The sequence below is a fragment of the Myodes glareolus genome, chromosome 8 (assembly GCF_982192425.1).
Source record: "Myodes glareolus chromosome 8, mMyoGla1.1, whole genome shotgun sequence".
Lineage (NCBI taxonomy): Eukaryota > Metazoa > Chordata > Mammalia > Rodentia > Cricetidae > Myodes > Myodes glareolus.
The window spans coordinates 4,966,029-4,988,843 of record NC_142033.1 but is presented as its reverse complement, the minus strand read 5'-3'; the positions used below and the strand labels follow the sequence as shown (position 1 = coordinate 4,988,843).

At 39.9% G+C, this 22,815-nt stretch overlaps 1 protein-coding gene across 3 annotated transcripts in view; it reads left to right on the top strand.

The window, feature by feature from the left end:
• Window positions 1-1,239: 1,239 nt before the first annotated feature.
• LOC148121082 (ATP-binding cassette sub-family G member 3-like) overlaps window positions 1,240-22,815 on the top strand; it is a 54,046-nt gene continuing 32,470 nt past the window's right edge. For 2 of the 3 annotated variants that reach the window (XM_087908784.1, XM_087908786.1), the window contains exons 1-6: window positions 1,313-1,368; window positions 9,250-9,328; window positions 15,181-15,402; window positions 17,556-17,615; window positions 18,197-18,311; window positions 18,858-19,010. In XM_087908784.1, the coding sequence (XP_087764910.1) occupies window positions 9,303-9,328; window positions 15,181-15,402; window positions 17,556-17,615; window positions 18,197-18,311; window positions 18,858-19,010 (576 nt within the window). In that variant the 5' untranslated portion in view covers window positions 1,313-1,368; window positions 9,250-9,302. Of the gene's footprint in view, window positions 1,369-9,249; window positions 9,329-15,180; window positions 15,403-17,555; window positions 17,616-18,196; window positions 18,312-18,857; window positions 19,011-22,815 lie in introns of all 3 variants that reach the window. The other variant, XM_087908785.1, reaches the window with a different exon arrangement.

Here is a 22,815-nt window from a genome sequence, read left to right as displayed (position 1 = left end):
ATGTCCTAGAAAAAAAAATCTGCGTTTCACAAATACAAATGTGTCACATTGTAAATATACATCAATCTGAATCTTCATATTTTTGATAATTTTGTGTGTGTACATGTGTGGCTGTACATGAGTGTGCATACCTGTGGCGGTCAACACTAGTGTTGTCCTCACTCTCACACTGAGCCTGAGGAATGAACCAGGGCTTTCTGATGACCTAGAATGTCTGGTCCTCAAGCCCCAGGGATTCCCCTGCCTCCTCCTTCCACTTTCAGGCTCTTTACCTGGTGCTGGGATCTGAACTCAGGTCCTCATGCTTACAGAGACAGGCCATTGTCCAGACTGTACTTTCTCTGTATGTATCTTGTACTCCAATGAGAGTTATTTCCATAAAAACCTTTACAATTGTTATTCTTTGGGAATTTTGAGAACGTCATACAAACAATGGATTTATCACAGTCACCACTGCTACTTTACAACAGAATTTCCCCAAAGTCCCCTTCCCAACAGTCAGGGCTGCTCATGAACACATGGGAGTAGAATAGTCCCTGGATAGTCTACACACCAAGGACACACTCCTGGAGAAAACTGACTCTCTCTCTCCTTGCAGTCATCACCTGTCTGCAGCTCCTCAGCTGAAGGGGGAGGGATTGTGTGACCCTCCCCCATTCATTCTAGAATGTTAAAAAGACTGATAGAGTATGAAACTAACTTAATTTTCAAAATTTCTGGTCTGTGAAGTGTCCTATGCTGCACACACCGACTGCAGGCTAACAGTCTATAGTTAGTTCCCCCTCCCCTCTTGTTTTTTAGGGATAGAGTTCAATATTTAGCACAGGCACCCAAAACCCAAATCCTCCTGCCTAAGCTTCTAGGTTATAGGGCTTACAATTGTGAAAAGTGAATTATTTTTCAATTGATCTCTTCAGAAACAAAATGAAGCTAGAAATCAATTTATATTAACAACGTGGGCATTTAAGGAGCCATTCCCTTGGCTGTCATGACCCCCGTGTTTGTCCCTTGCTGTGTTAAACATATATTCTCCTATTTATTACTCCCACCGCGCAATCTATTAAAAAAAAAAGAAAGAAAAATAAAGACGGACAGACAGATGCCTTTGCTTTCCTTTTTGTCTCTTTCTGAGTCCTGGATCCCCAGCATCCAGTTGATGTGGTCCTACCTAGGGCTCAGTGCAGACTGAATGCTTCAGGACAACCTAGTACACGAGAATCACGATTCACCACCAGGTGGCGATAGTTCCACTCTTCTCTTCTGGCTCCGCCTAGGCTCACCTTTCTTCCCTGAAGTTTCTGATTCAGGCAGAGGCTGAGGACAAGCTGAGCAGCAGCCTGGGTCTCTCTTCCCCTGCATCTGACAGCAGTGAGTATGGGCGAGCAGCAATGGCTTTCTTATAGTATAGTTAGCATCATACACCTCACCGACTTACGGTGCACAGTCGTGTGACAATGGGAGTATTCAGAGGTGTGCAAGCATATTTCCACAATCTAGTCTGTTTATTTAAATCCAGAGATGCTTTCCCACAGCTTTTCTCTATATTTTTAATGTGTGTGTTTGGGGGGGGGGCGTTTAAGGGCGCTGGGAGGAGGAGAGGGGACTAGGGGCAGGTTCAATGTGTATGGAGATCACAGGATAACATTTTAGAGTCAGTTATTTTCTTTCAACTTGTTGAGGAAATCTCTCCTGTACTTTGTTCCATGCTGGGAACTCCAGGGTAGCTGGTCCTTCAGCTTCCAGGTGACCTCCTGTGCTCTGATGACAAAGGTATTCTTCACCAATCTTGTGCTTCCAGCACCATTTACCTGCAGAGACCTCTTGCTGGACCCTGGGTGGTTTTCAGAGTACTTTTTTCTTGGTATGTGGTTCAGAGCATCAAATCCAGAGTCTTCCATACGCTAGGCAAGTGCTCTTGCAGCCCAGTGGGATTTAAAATATAAAAGCATTTCATCTACAAATAGGGTAATTTGACTTCTCCCTTACCTGTTTGTATCTCTCTTTTTCTTCTCTCATTTTATTTCTCTGAAGATCCAAGCTCTGTATTAAATAATAGTTGAGGAATGGTCACTCTTGAGTCTATGCTCCATTTAGAGAAACTGATTCAAGTTATTTCCTATTCAGTATATTGTTGTTGGTAGGATTATCACACTTCCCTTTATTGTGTGCAGGTGTAAGTTTTCGCTACCTGGTTTGTTCAGGAGTGTAATCGAGAATGAGTTTAGTTTTTAAGGACTTCCCCCATCTATTGAGATTAGGATATCAGTCTTATCCTTGATCACGTTATGTGCTGAATTTCTTTTACTAATTTGCATATGCTGGACCATGCTTGCAAAAAGCACAGTGTTCTTTCATCATGTGTTTCTGTGCTTTCTCTTGCCGTTGACTTTTTCTACAATTCCATCATGATCTGATAGGATATAAGAAATTACCTTTTTGATTTGTTAAAAGTCTGTGATGGAGTGTTCCAATTATTAACATGTAGTTATCTTTATTTTTCCTAAGTTTGGCTGGATATCTGCTTTGTCAGGTAGGAGTAGAGATTTCCAGTCTGTTTGCTTGAAATGTAGTTTTCCATCCTTCCACTTTCAGTCTTCATATGCGTTGCCAGCTAGCTGAGCTTCCTGCTGCAATGAATGATTGGTCATTGTCTTCTGCTTTTCAACTCAGCCTGCCAGTTGCTTCTTTTACTCCAGAATTGAGACATTTATATTTAAGTTACTGTTAAACTGTATTGGCCGGGCAGTGGTGGCACTCGCCTTTAATCCCAGCACTCTGAAGGCAGAGGTAGGTGGATCTCCGTGAGTTTGAGGCCAGCCTGGTTCCAGGACAGTCTCCAAAGCTACAGCAAAAGCCTGTCTCAAAAAGTAAATAAATAAATAAATAAATAAATAAATAAATAAATAAATAAAATGTTTGTACTGAATAAAATTCTGGTGGGCTTCTCTTCACCTTCTGATTTTCTGATTTGGTTTCAATTGCTATGTGATATTTTCTTTCTCTCTCATCTTAGATGTTTGCTGGCTCACTGGCACTTTGCTTTCAACTCCTGTGATAAAACATCATGATCAAAAGATACTGGGGAAGGGAAAGGTTTATTTGGCTTACACTTCCACATCTCAACCAACCACTGAAAGAAGCCAAGACAGGAACTTAGACAAGAACTAAATCAGAGACCTTGGAGGAACATGGATTACTAGTTGCTTCTCATATTTTGCTCAGCCTGCTTTCTTAACCACCCAGGACCCCAAAGTGGGGTGGGCCTCCCATATCAATCATCAATCAAGAAAATGTCCCACAGACTTGCCAATCTACTGCAGGCAATTCCTCAACTGAGAATTCTTCCCAGATGACTCCAGCGTGTGTCAAGCTGACAAAAGCTACACTTCCTGAGTTACTACTGTTGATTCCTTAGAACTACAGGTGTTATTTTCTCCTGTAGTGATCATAGCTTTCTGTCTTCTTCATTTGTGTTTTTATTTTCCCGTGAGTGTCTTCATGTGGTCATGCATTTTGAAGGATATTATAAAGGACAAATTTGCATTTAGTCACATTGGTTGTCAGATGTTTTCTTTGAGGACTCAAATTTCCATAGTTGCATGCTCTTGCTTTTAGCCTTTCTGTCAAGGAACATGCTGTTTTTCTGATTCGTTTTCAAATCAGGTATATGCTAATAAGTTGGCTGATCTCTGTAATTATTTCCAGCATTCTTTTCTTGTTCTTTACTCTGAATTTTGCCAATGATGTGGTATGACAAGATTATTTTCTGGTCCTATCTATGTGGTAGTCTAAATTACCTCTGTACCTGGATGATCTAATCTCTCCATAGATATAGGGAATTTTAGGATATTGCTTGAATGCATCGGTTTTCTATGACTTTAGCCTGTATTTCAGCATTCTATTCAAATAAAAATATTTCTATATGGTCTGTCATGTTCTGGGATCATCATATATTTTTAATTCCTCTCAAATAAAGAGGAATACAATAAATCTTTAACCTTGTATTTGAAGTCCTTGTAATTTTATTTTTCAGTTAATTTAGTCTGTTGGTGGTGGTTTCCCCTGAATTTTTAAAAGTTTATCTGCAAAATTTCCTAACATTTACATTTTTAAAAATTCTCTGTTTATCGAACATATCCTATATTATTTTGCTTATTTCCTTGTCTATGTTCTTGAAGTAACAATCCTTTTTAACTAAACCTCCTGAATAATTTCATCAGCACTCTATCCAATTAAATACCTTTGGATTTGGTTGCTGACAAGTTTGATCTTTTGAGAAAGTTTTGTTTCCTCCTATTCTTGTGTTTTGTTGTTTTGGTTTGTGCACCTGTGGGAATGAATATGGTTTGCACGCTGATATGAGGATTTATACTGGAAGCTTCTTTCTACAGAGGGCACTGGTCAGAGTGCAGAATAAACCACAGTAACAATACCAGAGCCAACTTCCCACAATAATCTTAATGGGAATAATGAAATAATGGAGAGGAGGTTGTGTCATACACTTTAGTTCCAGCATTTGGGAGGCAGAGGCAGGTGGATCTCCGAGTTTGAGGGCAGCCTGGTCTACAGAGTGAGTTCAAGAACATCCAGTGTTACAGAGAGAAACCCTGTCTCAAATAAACAACAACAACTAAAACGTATGGGAAGTAAGGTTAGGAAAAAGAAAAGGAGAATAAGAGAAAAGAACAAGACCTTTAAAAAAAATTAGAAAACAAAATACCATTCACACTAAAGACCTCCTGTCTTTGTATAGTCTTCTCCACAGATAACCCCAGGGGTCTTTGTGGGCTGTGGTCAAGGTAGGCACTTCTGTGTGTGGCTTTGTCTAAATGAAGCAGTGTCTCCTGGATGCTTTGTAGACGTGGAAATGGCAAACAGAGCATGGAGGTCTGCAATGGAGAGAAGTCCTAGGAGCTGAGCTGTTTGCCAAGCTTTTTCAGATTCTATGTAGCAGAAAACTACCATGCAATAAGGAAGAAGCTGTGGAAATTGAGTAATCTTTTACAGGTTCAAAGTTCTCAGCCCCTGTCTGCTGCACACAAATTGCACTACAAGTCAGTTTTAGAAACCAAAATGGCTGGTTGTGTACTTAATGCGTGCATGTGTTCAATACAGATAGTAAGGCATAAATTGATAAATAACTCATTAATACAAACAATACAAATAAATTATTCCCACCTGGTTGTGGGGCACTGCTCTTGTACACTGTAAAGTTTTTTTGCTCATATTATTTTAATAAAATGCTGATTTGCCAATAGTTGGGAAGAAAGTATAGGCAGGGCGGCCAGAATAAGAGAATTCTTGGAAGAAGAACAGGAGAGAATAATCACCAGTCAAATATTTTATAATTAATATAAGCCTATCTCTGTTTCTTTGGAACTGAATGACTGCAGTACTGGGTGGGACAGAAACTTCTGTTTACACTACCTATAAACATAACAGGCCAGGAACAGCTAAACCCATTGATATTTGAAGACCTTTTCTGAGAAACCAAGCTGTGTGCTTGTCCAAAACACCAGAGCAGTAAGGGCTGCAGGTATACATGCAGGCAGAACGCTATATGCATAATAAATAAAAAAAATTAAAAAAGAAAGTTGATACAGTTTATGAATGCATTTTCTTCAATAATCTGACATGTGGATGACATATGTGAATCCATGCACGTTTTTCTTTCTTTTTTTTTTATTAAATTATAAAAGTTTCCATTTCAGCCCCTCCTCCCAACACCCTCCCACTCCCCCCACTCCCTCTCCTCCTCCCTCTCCATCCCCTAGAGCAGTCAGGGTTTCCTGCCCTGTGGGAAGTTCAAGTTTCTCCCCCCTCCCTCCAGGTCCAGGAAAGGTGAGAGTCCAAACAGACTGGAGCGCCAAAATCCAGTATATGCAGAGGAAGCAAGTCCCAGTGTCATTGTCAATGGCTTTTCAAAAAGGCTCCGGGCCAGCCACATTCAGAGAATCTGGTTGGATCACGACCTCGTTCAGTCCCAGTCCAACAGGCCTTGGTGAACTCTCATTATATCAGTTCCCTTGTATCAGTGGGTGCTCGCATCCCTCGCAGTCCTGATTACTTTTTTTATTTTCTTCATCTTTCTGTTCCTCATTTGGACCGTGGAGTGCTCAGTTCGGTGTTCCAATATGGGTCTCCATCTGTATCGCCATCCAACGTCGGATGAAGGTTTCCTCTGCCCTTGCCTTCTTTGCTCACGTTCTCTTTCCTTCTGCCTCTTATTTGGACCTAGGGAGCTAGGTCCAGTGTTCCAACGTGGTTCTCCGCCTCCATCTCCATCCATCGCCAGATGAGGGTTCTATGGTGACATGCAAAATATTCATCAGTATGGTTGTGGGCCAAGGCCGGTTCAGGCACCCTCTCCTCTGTCCAGAGAACCATCTGTGGATCTCTCCTTGGACCGGGGATCCCCTTTATAATCAAGTCTCTTGTAAACCCTAAAATGATTCCCTTAGTTGAGGTATATACTTGCCTGATCCCATATCCATCCTTCCTCCCTCCCCCCCATCCCAGTCCCCCGATCTTTCCCCAATCCTCCCCTACTCCTTTCTCTCTAACCCTCTCCCTTTCTGACAACCCTCCCACCCCCCCATGCACCCGAGGTTACCTGGGACTCTTGTCTATTTCCTACCTCCTGGCGGATAGCTAAATAATCTTCATCAGGTTCATCTTCTTATTTAGCTTCTCTAGGATCACGAATAATAGGCTCAAAGACCTTTAATTATGGTTAGAATCCACTTATGAGTGAATACATACCATGTTCCTCTTTTTGGGTCTGGCTTACCTCACTCAGTAAAGCGTTTTCTATTTCCATCCATTTGCATGCAAAATTCAAGATGTCATTGTTTTTTACCGCTGAGTAAAACTCTAATGTGTATATGTTCCACACCTTTTTTAACCATTCTTTTATTGAGGGGCACCTAGGCTGTTTCCAGGTTCTGGCTATTACAAATAGTGCTGCTATGAACATAGTAGAACAAATGCTTTTGTAATATGTTAGGGAATCTCTAGGGTATATTCCCAAGAGTGGAATTGCTGGGTCCTGAGGGAGGTTGACTCCCAGTTTCCTGAGAAACCGCCACACTGATTTCCACAGTGGCTGCACGAGTTTGCATTCCCACCAACAATGGATGAGTGTTCCCCTCATTCCACATCCTCTCCAGCATAGGCTATCATTGGTGTTTTTGAGTTTGGCTATTCTGACAGGTGTAAGATGATATCTCAAAGTTGTTTTGATTTGCATTTCCCTGATCGCTAAGGAGGTTGAGCATGACCTTAAGTGCTTTTTAGCCATTCGAAGTTCATCTGTTGTGAATTCTCTGTTCAGTTCAGTACCCCATTTTTTAATTGGGTTAATTAGAGTTTTAGTGTCTAGTTTCTTGAGTTCTTTGTATACTTTGGAGATCAGACCTTTATCTGTTGAAGGGTTTGTGAAGATCTTTTCCCAGTCAGAAGGTAGCCTTTTTGTCTTATTGACAGTGTCCTTTGCTTTACAGAAGCTTCTCAGTTTCAGTAGGTCCCTTTTATTTATTGTTTCTCTTATTGTCTGCGCTCCTGGGGTTCCGCTTAGGAAGTGGTCTCCTGTGCCTATATCTTGTAGACTACTTCCCACTTTCTCTTCTATCAGGTTCAAAGTGGTCGGATTGATGTTGATGTCTTTTATCCATTTGGACCTGAGTTTTGTGCATGGTGATAGAGATGGATCTATTTTCATTCTTCTACAGGTTGACATTCAGTTATGCCAGCACCATTTGTTAAAGATGCTATCTTTCTTTGTTGCTTGCCGGCTGTTGGGATACTGGGAGGGACAGAAACCCCAACAAGCCGGCCCTCATTGCTACATATGGTGCCCAACGTGGATAACTGAATCCACAGAAAGCCTGAGAAAGCTTGGGAAAAAATAGAGTAAAGCATGTTTCCTTGGTAGCAGCAATTTCTCGGGTCTGCTCTGCTTGCTAGAGGCAAGCAAGTGCTCTCATCTAAGAGAGGCTTCCTGACTCAGCTTTAGCTGCAAAACTTTGCAGTTATTTTAAGAGGTCTTGCCACTAAACACTTAAACTGTGTTTAGGAAAATCTGAATGCATGCTTTTCGGTTTTCAGTCGTAGCAGGAAAAAAAGCTGCACTGTTTTAAAATGCTGGTTTTCTGGGCTGTCCTGTCAGGGCAAACTCTGACTCTTTCAGGCAGGCAGTACAACTGAGTGTGGTCTGTGAGCAGAATGCTGCAGCTTGCTGGCAAGGACCTTGAAACGCCATAGAGTTGTGGTAGTGAACACAGCTCTGGCTGGTATCTCAGCCATGAGACTGGAGAGCTGGGGAGTGGGCTGGATCTAGCCGTCAAAGCCACTGCTCTCCATATCGCTTAGTAAATTAAAGGCTCATGTGGTCAGAAAAAGAAAAATATACAGTAAAGAGAGATTCAAAGAGGAAGAAAACCTCTAAATGGTTTACAGTGTGTATATGCAGACTGAAAGTTAAAGTTCTTAAAGTTAAAAGGAAAGAAAGAGAGTAGTTGGGTGTGGTGGTACACACCTTTAATCCCAATGCCTGGGAGGCAGAGACAGACAGATCTCTGAGTTCAAGGTGTGGTAGCACACACCTTTAATCCTAGCACTGGGGAAGCAAAGACACGTGGATCTCTGAGTTCAAGGTGTGGTAGCAAACACCTTTGAGCCCAGTACTGGGGAGGCAGAGACAGAAGGATCTCTGTGAGTTCAAGGACAGCCTGGTCTACAGAGTTATTCCAGGACAAAGATATACAGCGAACCTGTATCTAAAAGTAAAAGTAAAAATAAAAGAAATAGAGGTTAAAGTAAAGCCACATAAAGATGGAAAATACACAGAGAATCTTGATACTGTATACTATTATGCTCTCTTTGAATTGTTTGAATGCTGAGGAAGGAGAAACAGCTGCTAAAAGACTTTTGTTTATAAATGCTGCTGAACTAACCCAAGATAGGTATTTTGAAAATACCTTGGCTTCAAAACTGAAGTCAAAAGGTATGTTACTTTGGAGAAGAGATTTTGCTTTTGTTTCCACAGAAAATGAGAGGTTGTGGATTCATTCTGAGTTAAGAAAAATCCAGTATGATCAAGGAAGGCCACCTGAGAAATCTCCAACAGGAACAGATGGCCCAGATGTCTGAGTTCTTCATCCAGAACAGGTTCAAGACTGCTGCCTGAGATGATCAAGACTCACAGAATACTCCAGTCAGGACTTGATGATAATTCTAAATTTTCTTTAGGTCCCCATAAGATTATCAGCGCCCCCAACCAGCAGGAAGTAGCCTGAAATACTATGCCCACATTCCCAACAAATGGACTGTGGGTATTTTCCTTTGTTTAAAAAAAAAAGAGAGGGAAATGATGCGGGAGAATTGTCTGTATTCTGTCAATCATATTTTATCAGGGTAACTGTAACTTCATAAAAAGAGTTTGGCAGTGATTCTTCTGTTTCTATATTGTGAAATACCTTAAGGAGTATAGGTATTAGCTCTTCCTGGAAGTTCCGGTAGAATTCTGCATTGAAACCATCTGGTCCTGGGCTTTTTTTGGTAGGGAGATTTTTAATAACAGCTTCTAATTCTTCACAACTGACAGGTCTATTTAGATTGTTCGCCTGTTCTTGGTTCAACTTTGGTATATGGTACTTATCTAAAAAAAATGTCCATTTCTTTTACATTTTCCAACTTTGTGGCATATAAATTTTCGTAGTAAGATCTAATGATTCTCTGAATTTCCTCTGTGTCTGTGGTTATGTCCCCCTTTTCATTTCTGATCTTATTAATTTGCATGTTCTCTCTCTGCCGTTTGATTAATTTGGATAGGGGTTTGTCGATCTTGTTGATTTTCTCCAAGAACCAGCTTTTTGATTCATTGATTCTTTGGATTGTTTTCTGTGTTTCTATTTTGTTGATTTCAGCCCTCAGTTTGATTATTTCCAGTCTTCTACTCCTCCTGGGTGAATCAGCTTCTTTTTTTTCAAGAGATTTCAAGTGTGCTGTTAAGTCTCCAATGTGTGCTTTCTCCGTTTTCTTTAATTGGGCACTTAGTGCTATGAACTTTCCTCTTAGCACTGCTTTCATAGTGTCCCATAGGTTTGAGTATGTTGTGTCTTTATTTTCATTAAATTCAAGGAAGACTTTAATTTCTTTCTTTATTTCTTCCTTGACCCAGGGGTGATTCAGTAGTTGACTGTTCAACTTCCATGAATTTGTTGGCTTCCTGGGGGTAGCACTGTTCTTGAATTCTAACTTTAATCCATGGTGGTCTGACAAGACACAGGTGGTTACTAATATTTTTTTGTATCTGTGGAAGTTTGCTTTGTTACCCAGTATGTGGTCAATTTTTGAGAAGGTTCCATGAGCTGCAGAGAAGAAGGTATATTCTTTCCTATTTGGGTGGAATGTTCTATAGATGTCTGTTAAGTCCATTTGATTCAATACCTCCAATAATTCTCTTAATTCTCTGTTAGGTTTCTGTCTGATTGACCTGTCCATTGGTGAGAGAGGAGTGTTGAAGTCTCCTACTATTAGTGTGTGTGGTTTGATGACTGCCTTGAGTTCTAGAAGTGTTTCTTTTACATAAGTAGGAGGCTTTATATTAGGGGCGTAGATATTCAGGATTGAGACTTCCTCCTGATGAATTGTTCCTGTTATGAGTATAAAATGTCCATCTCCATCTCTTCTGATTGATTTTAGTTTGAAGTCAGTTTTGTTGGAGATTAGAATGGCCATGCCTGCTTGTTTCTTAGGTCCGTTTGCTTGAAAAACCTTTTCCCAACCCTTTACTCTGAGTAAATGTCTGTCTTTGTGGTTGAGGTGTGTTTCTTGTAAACAGCAGAATGTTGGATCCTGTTTTCGTATCCAGTCTCTTAGTCTGTGCCTTTTTATAGGTGAATTGAGTCCATTAATATTAAGTGATATTAATGACCAGTGGTTGTTGACTCCGGTTATTATTATTTTTTGTTTGTTTGATTAATAGAGTTTGTATGTGTCCCTTCTTTGAGTTAAGCTCGTGAAGGTTCGCTAGATGTCTGAGTTATTGTAAGCATTGCTGGCAATGTTGGACTCCTTTGGTTGCAATTTTCCTTCTATTACTTTCTGTAAGGCTGGGTTTGTGGCTGCGAATTGTTTAAATTTGTTCTTATCCTGGAATATTTTGTTTTCTCCATTGATAGTGAATGATAGCTTGGCTGGGTATATTAGTCTGGGCTTGCATCCATGGTCTCTTAGTTTCTGCAGTACCTCTATCCAGGACCTTCTGGCTTTCATGGTTTCCATAGAGAAGTCCGGTGTGAGTCTGATAGGTTTACCTTTATAAGTTACTTGCCCTTTTTCCTTTGCAGCTCTTAATATTCTTTCTTTAATCTGTATGTTTTGTGTTTTGATTATTATGTGGCGAGGCGATGTTTTTTTTTTTTTGATCAAGCCTATTCGGTGTTCTGTATACTTCTTGAACCTTCATAGGAATATCATTCTTTAGATTGGGAAAGTTTTCTTCTATAATTTTGTTGAATATATTTTCTGGTCCTTTGATCTGCAGTTCTTCTCCTTCTTCAATCCCTATTATTCTTAGATTTGGTTTTTTTATTGTGTCCCAGATTTCTTGAATGTTTTGTGATGAGAATTTATTGGATTTGCTGTTTTCTTTGATCAGAGCATTTATTTTCTCTATGGTATCTTCAGACTCTGAGATTCGTTCTTCCATCTCTTGTATCCTATTGGTTATGCTTGATTCTGTAGTCTCTGTTCGTTTACCTAGATTTTCCATATCCAGCCGGCCTTCGTTTTGTGTTTTCTTCATTGCCTCCATTTCAGTTTTCAATTCTTGAACTGTTTCCATTACCTGTTTGATTGTTTTTTCTTGGTTTCCCAATATATCATTCATGGATTTACTCATTTCTTTGATGTTTTTTTTATATTTTTCATCCATTTCTTTACTCATTTCTTCAATCTTTTTGTTATACTTCTCATCCAGTTCTTTAAGGGAGTTATTCATATCCTGTTTAAGGGACTCTATTGCTTTCATAATGGCATTTTTTCCCGCTTCTTCTGAATTAAGAGGTTCAAGTCCTTCTATTGTAGGGTCATTGGGTTCTGGTGTTTTCATGTTGTTTTTTAGATTGTTGGAGGAGTTCTTGCCTTGGCGTCTGCCCATCTCTTCCTTCAAATGCTCTCTACTGGATCTTCTAGTACCAGGTCAGGTTCCCTTGTTGGGCAGGGAATTCACTGACAGAAGGCCTACCTTTCCTCAGGCAGTCTATTGAAACACAGGCACTCCCTACTACCGGGTTGTACTCACAGTCCAGGCCCAGCGTGCAAGGGAGCAACTCTGGGGAGATCTTGTGTCTCCAGAGGGGAGGGGGGGAGAGGAAGGTGTACCTGGATAAAGGCTGGGACTGGAATCAGGAGAGCTCCGCAGGGAGTAGTCGCCTCTGCCTGGTGACCAGATTGTCGAGGGGGGCGGGGAAAGGCTGAATTCCTCCTAGAGGAAGCCCCTCTGGCCAGGAGAAAACTCATCCCTCCTCCAATGGAAGTTTGCTAGAAGTTCACTCTCTCTTGCTGGCCAGGAATGTGATTGAGCTGAGACAGGGCTTGCCTGTCCTCAGACAGGCTCTCAAAGCACCGGAGCTGCCCCTGCCGGACTGAGCCCACAGTCCAGGCCCAGCGTGCAAGGGAGCCCCTCTGGGGAGATCTTGCGTCCTCCATGCACGTTTTTCACATGCAATCCCTGTGGCTGACATTGATATAGTGCATTTATTCCCAGTGCTGCCCTGCCATCCACAAGGAGACAGAGTCAGGTCAAAGAACTGTAGTGGAACAATCCTTTTTATACTATGAATATATAATACTCTCACCGGTTAATAAAAACCTCACAGACCGGTAACTGGGCAGGAAGTCAGGTGGAAAGACCAACCTGAAAATGATGTGAAGAAGGAGGCAAGAGTCAGGAAAGATGCCAGTCAGCTGCTGAGCAAGCAGGTCATGTAGAAAATGAGGTAACAAGTCATGGCAACATGATAAAGCATAAATAGAAATATGGGTTAATTTAAGTGTAAGAGGAGACTACTTACAAGCCTGAATTATCAACTGAGAATTCATAACTCATATTCAGCTTCTAAATCGGCTATTTGGGACTGGGCAGTGCGGCCAGGAAATGTCCATTTACAAATACCTATGCTGGATTTAAGTCTCATGAGAGTGGAAGGTCTCTTCTGTTAGCCTGTCTTCACTCAGCCACCTGTTTCTCCTTGGAGTTGCTCCCTGGTCTCACACATGCGGAACATGCACTGACCTGTGCTCTCAGGCCCAGGCCCGTGTTTCTCCATGTGCTGTTGTCTTCTGCACAGTCTCCCGCCTCATGTGTTCTTGTATAAGAACTTCAGACCCTTGCGTCAAGTCCTGCAGATGCCTTATGCTTCTGTGTACCTCTCTTTCTTCTCACCTTGGGGATTCTCTTTTCTTATTATTATTCTCATTCAGAATGATTTAATTTCAGTATCAGTCTTGTTTGTCTAGTTTTCTTTGAGCTATCAGTGTTTAAGTGGTTGCTAAATACATTTATTGAAATCTTAATTATGATTTTTTTAAAAATAGATTTTGTGTCTTGTGATAAGAAATCTGTAATCCCTTTCTTTATGTCTTTGAATGTAGCAATCAATCGTCATATTATTAATGATTGCTAATTGCAGTCTGGAATACTTGTGAACCTCCCTCTAAGTTCTTACTGTAGAAATCTTTAGTCTTGTTTATCCCATGCCTAGAAATTCATTGAAATTTCAGATGACATTTTTTGAACAAGAGGAGTTTAACATTCTTCCAGCAATGTCTGAGTAGAGCTGATGTGCAGAGCTTTAGCCCCATAGTCCTAATTCCCAAAGCCTAAACATTCTGGATCTCAAGGCACAGGGTTTAGAGGATGCCATTGTTTTGAGGATCCAGGTTTGCTTGGTGACAGACTGCTAATAATTTTCAAGAATAACAGGTCTCCTTGTATATTATTTAGAAGCTTTTGTTACCCTGCCTTTTATGGGGTTTGACCTGTGCTTAGGATGTTTTATGGGCTTGTGACAGGAGGGGAGGCAGATGGGGCTGGGCTGGCTTCATTGCTGCTGTCCCTCAACCCTGGCTTTTCGTCTCTTTTCTAGATTTGGACATGTACTTGGGTAATTTTGATGTGCTTGTGCAGGGGGTAAGACAGGACAGGGAGTGGCTGGCTTCAGTGCTGCTGTCCCTCAACCCTGGCTGCTTTGGCTGTCATCAGAGCTCTTCACACAGCTGCTCCCGCCCTGCCTGCTTTAAGGATTCTCTTGGAGGAGGCTTGCCTGAGCAGCTGCTCCCTCACAGGCAGGGGCTCCCCACTCAAGATGTCAGCTCTTAGAAAGAAAAACTGGCTGTGTTGAAGATGGCATTTTAAATTGCTTCATAGGCTTAGTTCACTAAAGATCTTAAATTGAAGCAGAAATTAAAAACTTGTGAAATGATACATTTAAATTTATTTGTATTTTGTTTCTTTGAAAGTCTTAAACTGCTTAGCTACTGATTTGTTGTCCTTAATCACTGTCATTTTAAAATCTGAGTCTTCGTAGAATTTAGACTTACCTGTTACAGTAGCGATGCTGTCATTGTCAGCAGTTCGTTTCCTTGACTGTCTGAAGATGCTTAATGACAGAGGTGCAGTCTGAAGCTGGAAATAGTCAGAAAGGTCTCCTAATCACCGTGCAAGTCCAACTTATGTTAGTTGACCAAATCTCTCTTTCTCTCTCTGTCCCCTACACACACATACAGGTAACACACACATACAAACACACACACACACACAGAAGAAATATGGTAATGGTTGTCATATTTCTGTCTCTGAACTTATAGTGTATTCTTTTGAAGTAAGACAAATCTTTCCTCTCATCTTCCCCTTTCTTGCTTTATGAATTATGAAGAACATTTTTACTGCACTCATTAGGCCTCATTTGTTTCTTAGGAATTGGTCATCTAAGAGGAGTCTATGTCCTCAGTTATGTCTGCTTCTCATTGGATTCTTAGGTAATCACAGCAATATGAACTGTTCATCAGGATGAAATCTGCCTATGAGTGCACAATTTAAAATAATCCTTAAGTGTTCCGTGTAATAATGTTGTTGTGTGAACTATCAACTTACTCTTGCCGTTCCTTCTACAGGAAGGAAGAACCTCTGGAGATGGCGTCCAATAGTGACCCTGTTGCAATCTCAATGATAGAAAGCAATCCGAGTGACCTTCCTGGAATGGACACCAGTGACCAGAACACTTTGACTGGAGAGGCTGTGTTGAGTTTTCATAACATCAGCTACCGAGAAACAGTGCAGAGTGGCTTTGCATTTCGTAAAAAAACATGTGTGATAGAAAGACTATCAAATATGAAGTATGCACATGAATTAAACAAAAAAGTATATTGAACAAGTTTTTCAACACAGATTTAGATTTCCTCTATTATCAATATTTTCTTATGTATGTGTGTGTACATTTATGTGTATGTATGTGTTAGTGTGTATATATGTCTGTGTATGTGAATATATCTGTTCATGTGTGTATAATGTATTATGTGTGTATGTGTATATATATGTTTATGTGTGTATAAGTGTATTGTGTATGTATGTGTATATATCTGTTTATGTATGTGTATGAGTGTATGTGTGTATATGTCTACATCTGTTTGTGTGTGCATAAGTGTATGTATGTTCATGTTCACATGTACAGATATGTGACAAAACTGTGGCACAAGACTATCAGAGGACAACCCTGAGCACTGGTCTTCACCTTCTACCGTGTTACAGACAGAGTCCCTTATTGCTCACTGCAGTGTATGCCAGGCTAGCAGACTGCAAGGGTCCTGGGATTCTTTTACCTCTTTCTCCCATGTCTCCAAAGAACATGGAGTTACAGGTGACCACCACTGCACTCAACTTTATGTGAATTTTGGAGGGTTAATTTAGGTCCTTACCTTCGCACGACGAGCACTTCACCCAATAAACCCTCCCCAGCCTCACCTTGTTATGCATATGGATAGATTCACGATTACAGTAAAATTAATGCAATGGAGACTAAGGAACAACATAATGGATGAATGGCGCAAAAGCTGGTTCTTTGAAAACACAAACAACCCTGACAAACCCATACACATATAACAAAAAAACCAAGAAATTATTTTAATTCAAGAAAATTAAGAATGAAAACATAATATCAAAGATCTACTGTTCAAATCAAAGAATAATAGAGGATACTGAAAATTTAATTCCTAGAAATTTGCAAATATTAAGGAACTGTGTATACATCTATGCACACATCCCCTCTGTAAACTGAACTGAGTGTTTAGAACAGGCTGACTGGATCAGTTACCAGTAATGAGATGGAAGCAATGAAAAAGTCCCATCAGCAGAAAGTCCGGGTCCTCAATTATTTGCTCAAAATTCATTAAGACCTAAAATCAATATTCTACACATTTTTCCATGGCATACAGAACCATATTTACAACCAAATTTGAGGACAGAGCACACATGCCAAGATCTCCCCACGCTGTCTGTGTAGACTCTTCCTTTCACCCCAACCATTACCTTTATTGTTGGGCACTGGTCATTTCTGTGCCTCAGAATACAACTTTGATAATTTTCTTACTAAGAGGGAAATGGGCAGGGCAAAAGATTTTCTGAATATGACACTGTCTGAATATTAAATAAGAAATGGGAACATAGCTATGTTTTCTATAAGAATATGCCTTTTTTAAACTGGATATTTTCTACTCTGAACAATCAGTCAATTTTTGGACATAATTTGTGTTTGTGTTGTACTTATTCAGTAGTAAATAATGACCTCTACTTGAGGAATGTCTCCCAGTCCTAAACTGAGTATATTCTAATCTCTTTATCAGATAAGAAAATCATCATTTTTGGGGTGTGTACTTAGCTTTTCTATTTTAATAATGATCGTGTTTTGCTCTGTTTTCTTTCAGTTTGAGTGTTAAATTTGACAACGCTCTCCTTTCCTCTGAGTGCTTCTTTCTAGTCTTTAGATTTCTACTTGAGATGCATTGATTTTGGTTTGATTCTACTTTAATAATAGCAGCACTGTTACTAATATCCCATGAGTCACTGCTTTTTGGGACGAGGTCTGCGAAGCAGCAAGCAGGGCTATACGAAGACACTGCTCATCAAACATTAGCAAGAAGCTGTTATGTACTGGGCACATAAAGGCCATGTGTGTAATGGAATTCTCCTGAAAGCCTGCTACTTGCTTCAAGGACACAGAACTTCGGTGCACCATGTTTCAAAAAAGACAAATTCTTAAATAATAAATAAAAATTGTTTTGTGATATCTGAGGCATTTTTCTGACAAGTCACTACTAGAATTCAACATCTTTTTAAATAATAGACCTCTATTAATATTTAATTTTTCTTAGGAGTTTGTGTTTATTTTTGTGTAAAATTTCATGCAACTTCAATATCATATTCAGTGTAGACCCTAAATGAATATAACTTCTTTTAAACAGGAAAATCAACCAGTATGATTTTGTATTTACAGTGGGATCATGAAACCTGGCCTCAATGCCATCATGGGACCTCAAGATGGGAGCAGATCTTTGTGAGTATAACGGACAACAAATGCAAGCTCTTTGCATCCAGTTTCTGTGCTGTAAAAATCAATTCTATGGGACTTATTTCAGTTATGTGGGTATATCTACTTCTGTCCTGTGTGCTGTGAATAACGTGCAGGAGGATGCATTCTGATTTTATACCCAAAACAGGAAGTCTTACTAAGTCATTTAAATGATAGGAAATGATAGAGCGATTTGCATATGGTGTTGGGTCATATTATTATTTAATGTGGGGGAGATAGTATTAAAATTAGGAAGGTGAATCAGAAGTTTTCTGGGGGCAAGAAAACATCACCAGAAATAATTCTCAAATAACAGAAGCACACCACCAGTTTGAGATACAGAGGACGTACAGGTTGTGTTTTGCATTCATAATTCTGTCATGTATTAGAGCACATACTGAACAGAAAGGTGTGTGTGTGTGTGTGTGTGTGTGTGTGTGTGTGTGTGTGTGTGTGTGATTTCAGATAAGCTTAGGATATGCAGAATTTTAATTCTGAGCACCTGAAAGCTGATAGCTGTTACTGAAGGAAGGAAGCAAACCACACAACATATGTATTCCTTGTAGGTTATTAGATGTCTTAGCTGCAAGGAAAGATCCATGTGGATTATTGGGAGATATTTTGATAAATGGAAAACCTCGACCTGCTAATTTCACATGTACTTCTGGTTACGTACCACGGGTAAGTGTTGGTGGGTTTATAATTTTAGATTTCCCCTTGTTCTATATGGTTAGATGTTCAGTTTATAGATCTGTGTGTTTCCAGTTCATTGTATGACATGTTTATAGGCAATACTTTCTCTACACTGGCTTTTCACAATAACTCATTATCTTGAGGTTGGAAATGTTAAATAGGAAGATGGGAGAGGATTGGAATAAGACATCTGTGGCACAATATTAATAATTTTAGCTGTAATTTAATTCTACAGAGGACTGCTGTTGTCTAATTTTGCCTTTTCTCCATCTCTCTCCACTACTTAGAAGATGACTTATGGAAATAATTCCTGGTAACACTCACCAAAATCCCTGTGCTCTACTTGGAAGGCAAATGGGAAGGGGTGAAAATGACTGCATCAGACTTTGTACTGAAATCAGTAACATTGAAAGAATATTTTTAAGTTGAGCATTAGAGTGGGTGTGCTTTATGTGTGACTAGGTTACATATGTTAGACTGATCATCTTAGTAATAATAATCAATAATTAAATTAAGATTCCATTTAACCTTAAGAATGATGTGGTGATGCGCTCGATGACTGTGAGAGACAACATAGAGTTCTCAGCAGCTCTTCGACTGCCAATGACTATGACAAGAGATGAAAAAAGAAGGCGGATTAATGAGGTCCTTGAACTTCTGTGTCTGAATAAAGTGGCAAATGTCAAGGTAATGTGAAGAAAACTCTTGAAAGCCTCGAAGCTGAGAGGAGAGAGAGAGAGAGAGAGAGAGAGAGAGAGAGAGAGAGAGAGAGAGAGATCCCTGTGTGAATTATATGATCCTCTATCAACTGTTCCATATAATATGCATGGTCAAGGTGACTACTATCTGTATTTTTGAGTAAGTGACAGGTTACATAATATGAAGTGGAACGTAAGCTGCAAAGCCTTCTTTAGAATGGCCACACCTGGAAATGGAGTGGGATCCAGCAAGGAAGAGTGTTCCTCACATGGCCATTTTCAAGAGCTCCTCACATGAGCCTCCTCTTGCCTCAGTCTTAAACTCTTGTCAAATTGAACAAGTACTTTCTTTTGTCTATTGTCTCTTCGCTAGAGGACTTGTCCCTTGTTTCAGAATGTGCTTCTGGACAGACACAGGATGTGAGATGGAGAACTCTCGCTCTGTGTTCACTCTACATTTGTTTCCCTTCAGGGTTGTCCTTGGTCTCTTCAGCATTTACTTCAAACTTATGTAATGAAAGTTATTTCCTGTTGTCTTTCTTTTTATGCTCTTATCTCATCCTGTCTGGTGCCCAGTTTTAACTGTCAACTTGACACAGTCTAGAATCACATTGGAATCATCTAGCAGAGAGTCTCAATGCGGAATTGTAGTCAGGTTGGCTTGTGGGCATTCCTGTGGGTGATTGTCTTGATTAAGCGGTGTGGACAGCCCCAACTCACTTAGGCAGCTCCGTTCTTTGGGTTTGGGTCCTGGGTGTCATGAGCATGGAGAAAGTGAATTGAGCACTGACAGACATGCGTGCATTTATCCTCTCTGTGCTCTTCACTGGTTAAACTGGTCAGAAAACTAGGGTACACTTTTGCCCTTCCTCCACACTTCTTTATCTTATGTCAATATTTATTCCAAGATCTTGTGTAAGGTTTGATAGATACAACCTTCGGCAAGTGTAACAATGAATGGACCAGGTGATGCCTCCTGTTGAGGCTTGTACAGGATCAGGAAGGGTAATAGATAAACAGTGAGTTTCACAGCTGAATATTGGAGTAGATAACTAGCTTCTTACTGACATATTAGAAAAAATGTTGAATAGTATTTCATCCCTGAATACTATTCTTTATCCATAAAAAGTAAGGGCATTTGCTTTCCTTAACAATTCCATTTTTAACTAGCAAAATGAAATAAATCCTAATATCCTCAGTCCTGTCAGGTTATAACCATTTACATTCCCCAAATGTTCTTTATTATTACATGGTTTATAGAACCTGATCAGGCATTTAATTTATTATATACCTAGAGTTTTTCAGCATTGGGGTTGTTTTCCTCTTGTGTGTCCTCCAAATTTTCTTGTCTCTCACAATGGCATCAACTCACTGAGAAGATTATATGCATATGACTGCAAACTATCGTGGCTCTCACAAAGACATCAACCCATTAAGAATATTATATACAGATGTCTGCAGAGCAGACATTTGGGAGTATGAAAGTGGTCTCCCCAGAATATAGTTCTCGTGGATTAACTCCTGTGGTGTCTCCTCTTTAGAGGCAGTGAGGAATAGGAAGGTATCAGCTGCTGATTCTCACGATCCTTCTCCACAATTGTTTGTGAGATGTTTGTCTTGTTGGGAAAAATAATAGGAAAGATGACATTTACCACACTTTCTTTTTTGTAAATGATAGAATTTTGTTTGTTTTTACTCTGTTTATTTATGTGGTTTTATGTGTTCAATAAGATACTTTCCTTTCTGTGTTATTAATAATAATTATTCATTTCCCTAAGTTGTTTATTTGGTTTTGTTTTTAGGGACAACATAATAAGATATTTATTAACTTCTTGAAAGTCATGAAATATAATAGATTACAAGAATTTTAATATAACATTTTATTAATTAATTTTTAATTTTATTTTACCTCCTGATCAAAGCTTCCCCTCTCATCCCCTTTCCCTCTCCTCTTCCCCTCCCCAGTCCACTCTTCCTTCACCTTTGTTCAGAAATTTCAGGTCTCTATGGGTGTCAACAAAGCATGGCATATCAGGTTGAGGTAGGACCAGCTCCTCTCTTTGTATTAAGGCTGGGCAAGGCAAACTAGCATTAAGAACAGGTTTCTAAAACCAAGCCAAAATGTTAGGGTCAAGCCTGTCTCTCCTACTGCCAGGAGTCCTGCAAGCAGACCAAGCCACACAACAATTACACATATGCAAATGTCCTAGGCTGATCCCATGCAGACTCCCTAGCCATTGGTTCATAATCTGTGAGCTCCCATGAGCAGCCCAGTTGCTCCTGTGAGTTCTCTTGTGATGACCCTGATCACCTGGCTCATATAAACCTTCCTCCCTCTCCTCAACAGGATTTTCCAGGATTGACCCAGTGCTTGGCTGTGTATTTCTGCATCTCTTCCCATTAGTTAGTGACTGTACACCCTCCAGTGACAGCTGGGGAGGTCACCAATCTGATTACAGAAGATTGTCAGTTCAGGCTACTTATCCACTATTACCAGGAATCTTAGCTGGGGTTGTCCTTGTATAGTCAATGGAGTTTCTCATGTATCAAGTTTCTACCAGAACCAGAAAATTCCCCAATATTTGTGTGAGTGTGTGTGTGTATGTGTATGTGCATGCACACATATATGTGGTCATCATAACACACCTTTGTCACGGGTCTATTCTCTCCTCCCACCTTGTTTGTCTTGTTCTGCTGAACAAGACATACATGCCTAATACCCTGATCCACATCCACCTCACTGTAATTTCATTTTGATGGAGTTACACAGACATTCTACTGCTACCGCTTTATATGCGAGTTCTAGGGATTGAACTCAGGCTTCAAGTTTATGGGACAAGTGATTTTCCCTGTGAAGACTTCTCTTCAGTCTTTCATAAGATTTCGATTTAAGAAATGTAAAGGCAATATACAGTTTTTGTAAATGTTTGACTATTATATAGCCAGTACATTAGTAAACTTGCTAATACCTGCCACCTAGAGTTCTTGGTGTTTTTACAACAGCATACTCACTAAAGCTGTTTCTCCCTGCAGCATTTTAACAGAACATTAGGTAGTTCCTTACTCCTGAGTACTTACTTTTCATCCATAAAATAAGGACATCTGCTTTCCAAGAAACTCTATTCTTAACTATCAAAGTGAATTATTCCTTTATATCCTCAGCCTTGTCCTGACCATGCTCATTTTTATTCCCTAAACATCCTTTGTTGTATGTTGTCAGTTGGGCTTGATCATGGTTTTGGTTATCATGTTTGGTAATAATTTTTCCCTAGTTTTGTGTCCCCATAAACCTTGCTATTCCCTCTTACCTTACACAATGACATTGGCTGGCACCAGGACTGTTCCAGTTTGACCTGTAGACTATATGACCTTTTGGATTTGCTTATAGGGATGAATCATGAATTCTGTAATGCTATACAGTGTAACAATGTCAATTCACAAAAGTCTTAAGGGAGTTAAAAAGGTCTTAATAAGGCAATGTGGAATTTTTGATTAAAAGCAGTGTGTGTGTTTTTATTATGTGTGTTGTATTGTGTAGTGTGTTGTGTGCCTGTTGCTTGTGTGTCTGTACATGTTTTGAAGTGTTTCTCTGTGACTGTATGTCAGTGTGTTGTTTGTATGCATGCCTGTATGTCAGCATACTGTGTCCTGTGTGTATTGTGTAGCATATGTATTTGTATGTGTGTTGTGTAGTATGTGTGTGATGTGTTGTTTTTATGTTGTGTAGACTGCCTCTGTCTTATGTGTGTTGGAAGGGTATGAAATGGTGACTAAATTACTACAGATACTTCCTC